This window comes from Trichosurus vulpecula, chromosome 4, assembly GCF_011100635.1.
Source record: "Trichosurus vulpecula isolate mTriVul1 chromosome 4, mTriVul1.pri, whole genome shotgun sequence".
Taxonomy (NCBI): Eukaryota; Metazoa; Chordata; class Mammalia; order Diprotodontia; family Phalangeridae; genus Trichosurus; species Trichosurus vulpecula.
The window spans coordinates 138,312,696-138,321,895 of record NC_050576.1 but is presented as its reverse complement, the minus strand read 5'-3'; the positions used below and the strand labels follow the sequence as shown (position 1 = coordinate 138,321,895).

The following is a 9,200-nucleotide window of genomic DNA, read 5'->3' as shown; positions in this document are numbered from 1 at the left end:
ATCCTTCAGTATTTTCTTCGCGCTGGGAAAACCACACTTCATTGCCACCCCTGCTGCCTCTGTGGGGTTACACTGCAATATGACCTCTCTACCTGGATTGAACCAATTCTCTTCGATTCATTTAAAACTATATCTACTCCACTGCAAGACAGTTTTCTAGTAAATAATGGTGCCTAACTAGATTACCACCTTGTTCTTCTTTAACCGTGTGGGTGTGTGTGTGTGAGTGTGTGCATCCACATTTCTGGATATAAAACAGGACTTCAAAGTTTTACAGTGCCTCACTGGTGAACCAGTAAAGATTATCATCAGTGACTTCAGTTTAGCCAGATTCAAATATATTTTCTTCATACTCATCAGAGCAATCACTAGGAATTCCAGGGATGTGGGGCAAATTTATTTAATGGTAGGGGTCTAAGGTATGAAATCACTCCTCTGCTTAGTAAAGGGAATGGGGTCTGAGGAGATTGAGAACTCATAGGTCAAGGTATTCAAAGATATTTGGGTTGAGATACAGAAGATGTTGTAACCACAATTACTGGAGAGGAGGAGCACTGACTTGCATGTCCATGGATGCCAGCAAGAAGGATCTGAACATGATGGAAGGAATTCGAGAAGTTGTTACTGAGTGATGGTGGCAGAGGGAAAAGTCTCAAAGTTGTAGTCAGGAGCAAGAAGTACGCCAAGTCCTCCTCATAGCAATATGTGTGAGGGAGATAAAAGGAATAACTATCTCTGGAAATATTACCAAGACATTTGGTGTCTCTAAAAGAAAAATTACATTTCAATAAGCACTAGGAGATAGAAGAAAGAGGAAGTATTCTAGAAAGAAATGGAGGTTTTAGTATAGAAGAACTCTAGAAGGACCCAAAAGAAAGGGAACAGAGAGGGAGATAGTTTATCCACCCTGGGTGGGGCAGTAGCTGGTGAACACTTGTCTTTATTTTAGACTTTTATCCCGGCATCACTCATGTTATTAAGTCATTTTCAGTTATGCCCAACTCTTCATGACTCCATTTGGGTTTTTCTTGGCAAAAATACTGGGGTGGTTTGCGATTTCCTTCTCCAGCTCATTTTACAGATGAAGAAATTGAGGCCAACAGGGTTAAATGACTTGCACAGGGTAACACAGCTAGAAAGTGTCTGAGGCCAGATTTGAATTCAGGAAGATAAGTGTTCCTGACTCCAGGCCTGACACTCTATCCACTGTGCCACCTAGCTGCCCTTCCCCACAGCAATTTCTTAAGAACTGATAGGAATAGCAATATTATGGTCATGAGACACAGGAGACAGAGCAAACTGCTCTCATGGGAAAGGAACATACCCTTCCAGATATTGGCCCTTGGATATTCTATGATTACTGCAGCTGTCTTATCCTCTTGAGATCATTTGTACAGAATGCCCAAGCAGCATTTAACACTATTAAGAATCCCTCCTTCTTTCCTAAAGCAGTTTTTTCTTCCCTCAGCTTCTATAAATTATACTGTTCTAGGATTTAAAACAGGGGTCTTAGATCATATCCAACTTTATAGATGAAAATTTTCACAGATGAGAAAATTTTCCACACAGAAAGGTCACATGGAGAGTTAGTGTCAGAGCTAGACTATCTGACTCTAACTCCAGAGCTTTTTTCCCCCACCATACAGTATCATGTTGCTCCTACCCTAGGATACTATGTCTATTTTTTAAGGCTTGATTCTACAACATGAGAATGATGGTGAACAACTTTCTAGTAGCAAACAGAAATGGCACCAAATAGAAGATATGGCCAGAAAACTCTTTTCTACAATATTTAGACTTGCAACAAGTCATAATTTTTCTGCTCAAAAACCTAAAATATGCCACTACCTGGAGTGAAACAAATTGGTGTCTAAAAAAAAAAAAAAACCAGCTGCTTTGGTTTTGTTATTTAACTGTGCCATCTGTGTATGCTATCCCTAATGAGACTATAAATTCTGGGTGGGCAGTGACCAGATCTTATACTTCTTGGACAGTCCCTAGGGTATTTTGTTGCCACTTCATAAATATTCATTGACCTTCCTCCATCTTCTGTGTCTTTTTCTGGCTACCTTTTCCCTCTCACCCTCTAATTAAGGGGTCCTTAATTTTTAGTTTATGAATTTGTGTGTGTACACATACATGTTTATATAATATATATATTTGTGTGTGTGTGTGTGTGTGTGTGTGTGTAGACACATACAATTTTTTTTTTTTTGCTTTCTCAGGGTTTTAATGTTACTCTCTTTCAACACATTTTTTTTTTTGGCAAAGACAGTCACTCTAATTTAATCTATTTCATTTGAACAGGAAATTCCATTGAGCACACTGACCCAGAACATACACTGTGGTGACTGTAAAGCAACACAACATCAGATCAGTAAATCTATTGCACTTAGTGAAGAAAGTAAATTCCTCCTTTGTCACTCGACTTCCGTAGGCGCTGCATGTCTCACTGGCCTGGCCAGTTCTTCTCATTCAGTCCTACATCTCTACATTCACACATGGCACACTCATGTTGCCTCCTCTTGAAAACATTTGGAAATTTGAGAACACCCTTCCAGTAGCTGCATCTCCAAGTTTTTAGTCTAGAAATGAATTTAAAATGCAATCCAATCACTGTCAATAGATCAATTATACTGACTTCCACATATCATGAATATGCTCACCACAAAAGGGCAGGATGAGGTCTCTCTGACCAGCACTAACACTGTGTGATCAATCAGATATTATAGGGATGCACTTTCTATGTGACCAGAGTATATAGCACATGGTGTTTGGGCAAGCAATAAAAACCACTGTGATGTATGAAAATTCTTTACATCTTGTTTCTTTTCAGCCCTTTTTCTAGAGTTTGACGTAGCAGCAATATCAATCAACATACTCAGGAAAGGTGGGAGTTGCTGGCATTTGATCCAGGATTTTACAAATGTAGCATGCAACCTCCACTGTGCGCTCTTCATACATCAAAATAAAAGGATGTTTCAGAAGTTCTTTATACTTTGGTCTTTTGGATACATCCTTTGTAAGGCACAAGTTGACAAAGTTAATGAAGCTTGGGGAAAATTCCCTTTCCTTGGAATTACTCAGCTGTGGGGGGTCTCCTTTTACCACGTGTGTCAGCTGATCAAACATGCTGTTGCACTTTGGGTAAGGGAATCGGCCCATAGCCAGCTCATACAGTGTGATCCCCAAACTCCACACATCAGAACGGACATCATATCTTTGTCCCGATGTACTTGGGTCTATCCTTTCAGGTGCCATGTATGGCCTGCACCCAGCATCTTTTGTTTTGGCAATGGAGTCTATAAGTTGTCCACTAATGCCAAAATCACAGAGTTTAATATTTCCACTTCTATCCAGAAGAATATTGGAAGGTTTGATGTCTCTATGAATAACTTTCAAGTTTTCTTTTAAGTAGTTTAGTGCTTTCACAGTTGCTAAAGTGATTTTACCTAAAATTTCTTCTGGAATGATATCACCTAATACACTATATACATATTTGTAAAACTTGTCAAATGAGGTAGGCATGAGTTCCGTACAGATCCAACAGTCACCCTCTCTGAAGAGTACGCCATAAAACTGGACAATGTATGGGCAGTCACTACTTTGCATCAACACATCCAAGTCCATAAGAAGCTGTTTTTGCTCATTTTCATCCACTGTAGACCGAATCCTTTTAACTGCCATTATTTGCCCACTTGGTTTGTGGACCATTTTGTTGACAGAACCATAAGCTCCTTCTCCAATTTCTCCAAGGTCTTTCAAGTCAACTTCAGTGAAATCCCAGTGCTGTTCGGGGGAGATCTTCAGTTTTCCTGATGATTTGATGCTGTGTAGTCTCAGTCTCTCCATGTGTGGGTTTTGGGCTCCTGAAGGATTCAAGGTAAATTGTGCTGTAGATTTCAAAGTCGGATTTGCAAAATTCAGCTTCAGTTCTTTACGTTTGTCCTGCATGCTGCTGACAGCCATGTTGCCTGACCCTGGGGGCCCCACGGCTCCAGGAGAACCACTCCCGCTGCCACCACTTGGGCTCGGTGCCGCCATTGTTATCCCCACACACACAATTTTGAAATGAAGTCTATAGGCTTTACCAGATTATCAGAAGGATCTGTGACCAAAAAAAAAAAAAGGTTAAGCATCCTTGCTTTAAATGAAAATTCCCCAAGATTCAATCCTCAGTCCTTAATAGAGTCAAAGGATGACATATTTAGAGAGGCATCAATTCCAACCCTTTCATTTTATAGATGAAGAAATTAAGTCTGGGAGATGCTAAGTAATTTGCCAAGGGCACATAACTAATAAGGTCTGAGGTAGATTTTGAAGCCAGGTCTTCCCAACTCCAAGTCCAGCATTCACTCTACTATGCCACATAAAGAATTTCCTGGGGGAAGAGGATTCTGGGAAGATGGCAGAGTACTTCAGAAAATTTCAAGCTCTCTAGATTTTCCTCCACAAAAAGAGATAAAAGAGCACTTCTGGGTGAACATAGAGTAGTTAAAAATAAATAAGAATAGGGGCAGAACAGTGGTCCCTCCTGGGATAATCAAAGAAGATATGGGAAAAAATTCCAGGATTAGATTTCCTTCCTGTGAAGGGTAAAACATCTCCAGGCTAAGGTTTGCTTTAACAAAAAGTGGGAAGCCCTAGGGTTAGCTGGGTTGGGAGGCTGCCTCTGGCCAGGCCACAGAAACTTTTATCCCCGGGACAGTGAGGGGAACTGGGTGTCTTACCTGGGGAAGAAATAGGGAACCTCTGTTGACAAGGAACAGTAGACCCATCTGTGCTGATGGGTGATGGGAGAAGTAACCAGCACAAGCTCTGTGAGTCCAGAAGCAGTGGTGTGGGGAGACTGGAGATCTTGGTTTGAGTTCAAGGTCAAAAGGGAGAACTGAAGAAAATCAGAGGCCAGAGGTACCACCCCTCATACCCCAGGACTAGAGGTGATTATAAAAACTAAATTATTACCAAAAATATGTATAGGCAAAGGAGAAAGAATCCAACCATAGAGAGCTACTATGGGAATAGAGAAGATTGGTGTCTGCCTTCAGAGGAGAATACTGAAGCAAAAAAAAAAATAAAAATAAAAAACCCTCTTCTACCCCAAAGAGTAAAGTCGAAACTGTCACCTGCCCAAAAAGAATTTATTGAAGAACTTAAAAAAAGACTTTAAAAGAAAAATCAAATGAGAGACTGAGGAAAATTTTTTAAAAAAAGAATAAAACAAGAAAAACAAGAAGATTATGGCAAGAAGGTTAACCAGTTAGAAAAGGTGATCCAGAATCCTTTCAGCCTTGGGGTGGTGGGTAAGGGGGAGGAATAGGGAAAAAAGAACAAAGTAAAAAGTGTGCAGCAGAGAACAAAAGAAAACCTACAAGGAAGCAAAGAAAAGATGGACAACTTTCAACATAACACACAGTATTTAATATATAATAGGCTTTCTTGGAAATAAGCTATTGTTATATATTCTGAATCCTCTCCTATGTTCTGTTGTGCACATGACATGTTTTCTCTTTTCTTATTTTATATTTAATATTTAAGTTCACAATGTTTCTTTTTCTTTTCCTATTCTGTATTTAAGTGTTAGTTTTTGCCTAAAATAAAAAAAAATTTAAGAATTTCCTGGCCACTGAGAGGGTAAGTGATTTATTTGCCCATGGTCACACAGGTAGAAAATACCAGAAATGGGATTGGAACCCAAGTCCTCTGAATCCCAATCCAGAACTTTTTCCATTGTGCCATGCTTCATATGTCCTCTTTTTATTGATGTTTCTTTGGAGAAGCTATTCTATCATTTTTAAAATTTCTATGTGAATGACAAAATTGACACCTGTAGTTTCAGATTCTTAGACTAGTTCTGGTTCAACATTTCCAACTTACCAATAAAATGTTTACTCTACTGTCACTTCAAATTCACCATGTTTTGTAGCTCATTCAACATCTTCCCACCATTCTAAACAAGTCACTCTTCCCAATTTCTGCACAGCTTGGAAGAACTTCACCCTCCATAGCTAGTGAGTTTCTCATTTCTTCTTTCTTCCAGTGTGTCTCCTACTTCTTCCTCCTTTTCCATTCCCAGTGTCACTATATTAGTCCAGGGACTCATCAACTCATATCTAGATTACTTCAACTGCCTCCTAACTAGTCTTCTTTCCAGCTTCTTGACACTTCAATCCATCCTGTATATAATCTCTGCCAAATTAATCTTTCTAAGTCATCAATTTAGGAACAAAGGGTTAATACAGGGGAGTAGGGAGAAATAAAGTTGAATAGATAGGTAGCTATTTTCTTCAATTCACTTCCTTACTGGAGAACTAGCAATGGCTTATTACCTTTGCAATGTAGACTAAATTCTTCCACTTAACTTTCAAAATCATCCATTATTTGCCCTCAGTATATTTATGGTATTATAAAATCATGAATTTAAACCTGGAAGGCACTTTCATCCAACCTCCTCATTTTTAAACATGAGGAAACTGAGGCCCAGAGAGGTTGAGTGACTTGCCCAAGATGTAGTGTCAGTAGTGGATTTAAACTTAGGTTTAACACTAAACCCCTATTAAATGCTAGCCCCTATTATTGCTCAATATGACACTACCAAGATTCAATGAGATAAACCCCATCACTCTAGTCTAGTCCATGTCCTTATTGTTAGATAGCCCATGTGCTCCATCATTATACATTCACCATGTCAAGAAAATACAAGGGAGATCTCTGACACTTGACAGGAACCCCTCTCTTGTATTTATGGAAGGAAATGGGTAAGAGTCACACACGATGAATAGGCATGGATGCATTGTGATCCATATCACATATGGCTGCATTATGGATATAGGCTTGCATTTTAACCCAAGTGTTTTGACTACAAATTCAACAATCTTCCTGCTGCATTATGAGTTTTGAACTAGATTACTTTTAAGAGCTTCCAACTCCGGGATTCTATGTCTCTATAAAATATTCTGGAAATTCCTTGTGGGTTAGAATCTTATCTTATATTCCTTATTCTCTACCCCCTCACCACTCCGGGCAACTGCTAACTGTAGCCCACACTTTAAAGGAACAGGTGGTGTAGTGGGTAGGACTATGGACTTGGAGTAAGGAGTACAGGCATTCGAATCCTTTTTCACACATTTAATCATGTAACTGTGGGCAATTCACTTATCCTCTGAATCTCAGTTTCTTCATCTGTAAAATAAGGCTACTAATAGGCTCTCCTCCAGGGTTATTGTGAAAATCAAATGAGATAATGTATGAAAAGCCCTTTGAAAAACTTAAAGTGCTTTATAAATATCAGCCGTTACTGGTGAAGAGTTAGTCTTTTATCACCATCATTGTTACTATTTGCCCCAAAATAATTTCTACTGCAGCACAGTGTTTTGGTGAGCCTATTAGGAGTGTAGCTTCTAAAATATTAAGGATTGAAGGATTGAAGAGCTGTTAAAAATAATGAGTTAATCAACATTTCTAAAGTCTATGGAAAAGAAGTAATGATGGCAATGACCATGATGACGTCCACGTTAAAGTCCGTAACAAAAGAAATGCAAAATAAAAAAGAACAAAAGGATAAAAACTAAGGAGAGTTTTTAACTATAAAAACCAACAGGTGTATATGTCAATGGCAGGGAACAACTTCTCCAGTCTCTATTCTGTTCCTTCTACCTTTTTCCAGCCTTTTTTTTAAACCTCAAGACCTACAATTTCCTTCCTTCTTTCTTCTATTTCTTCCCCCCCCTTCTGTTTCTCTCCACTATTTTTCCCTTCTCTATCTCCATCAGCCTCTACTTTAAATAACACAGGGGACAGGGATTTCAGATCCATACTATGGTCGGTTTATTAAATAAAATTCAAAATTTTTAAAAACAGCCAAGCTAAATATATTCTCTATTTCTTTAAAGAGGAGAAAAATATCAGGTTGCTTTTTACATGTGGCTCATTAAAAGAAAAAAAAGTTACTTGAACCTTCCATAGTATTAAGGATAGTGCTAAAATCACAGTAGATGCTTGGTAAGTAGTAGCCATTTGATTAATTGTTGTCAAGATAGTGTCCATCTAACCAGGTCTTTCCAAAGTAGGAGACCAGGAAGCACCACGTGGTAGATTAAAAATATTAATTGATAATCTGTCTTAGCTTCCATCCCTACCTTTTTGTGTTTCTTTTGAGTCACCCCAAGACAGACCAATAAAGTTCATAGTAATCATAGCTTTCCTCCTAGCTAGTAGTCAGGGAATAAGTGGTGGCCTGAACATGGAGACAGGACCAGAAGCTTCTAGGTGACCACTATGTATTTGTATGTGAAATCTCTCAATCCCGGGTTCTAAAATGCTTCAATCAGATAGCAGTCAGATACGGGACTTCAGTTGGGGGTTTGTTTTTTTGAGTAAGTTAAACAACACACAATTAACAATTTCACAATTTATGAAGCTACAATGCAAATAAGACCCTCAAACACTTCCAGAGGAAATATGACTGGGTACATACCTCTGTTGCTGTTCTGTAGTAATACAGCTAGCTAGAGCCAGGGACTGAGAAGCACATCTCAAGATAGCCCAGGTCTCATTTAGAATCTCGTGCTTTTTATCTCTCTGCTTGCCCCCCCCATCTTCAATTACTTGCTAGCGCATCCACCTGAGATCAACTAGAGACATAAAATAAGATAAAACTCAAACCAGCTGATTTTGCTGGTTGTTAATGTGACATTTTGTAGGCGTAGAGATAAAAAACAAACACCTGGGCAATGCCAGGCTTATAAATGTTAATTGCCCCTATGGGTAGTAATGCATTAATATGACTTGACACACATCTGCCCCCATTATTTAGAAATGAGCAAACGTCTTTACCTTTCTTTTTTGCTATTTCCACCTTACCCTCTATCTTAGGTTATTTTGGCAGAGGACTTCCATATAAGCACTTTAATGAATGTTCTATTTAAAGGTATCTAGGTATTCTACAAACATTGACTTACTTTGACCACATCTCAGTCTCCTTCTCCTAATTTCACATTTGGAACTCAGCTGCCACGAAAGGTTTCTGACTTGTAATTCTGGTAACATTCTGTAAAGCCTCTGCATTGCTGATCCAGTTCATAGATGCACTCTCCTCAATGTATGAAGTTCTGGACAAAAGTCCCCAGAAATTACCCCGCATTTTTTCATTGGTGGAGAAAGTTTTTATTTCTTAAGGATCTAAATGTGGATCAGCAACC

The 9,200-nt window shown here is 38.9% G+C and overlaps 1 protein-coding gene across 1 annotated transcript; it reads right to left on the bottom strand.

Annotated features, from left to right (window-relative positions):
- Positions 1-2,868: 2,868 nt before the first annotated feature.
- LOC118848543 (dual specificity mitogen-activated protein kinase kinase 4-like) lies at positions 2,869-4,044 on the bottom strand. Its single transcript, XM_036757469.1, has one exon. The coding sequence runs from the start codon at positions 4,042-4,044 to the stop codon at positions 2,869-2,871; it is 1,176 nt and encodes a 391-aa protein (XP_036613364.1).
- Between the last annotated feature and the right edge of the window lie 5,156 nt (positions 4,045-9,200).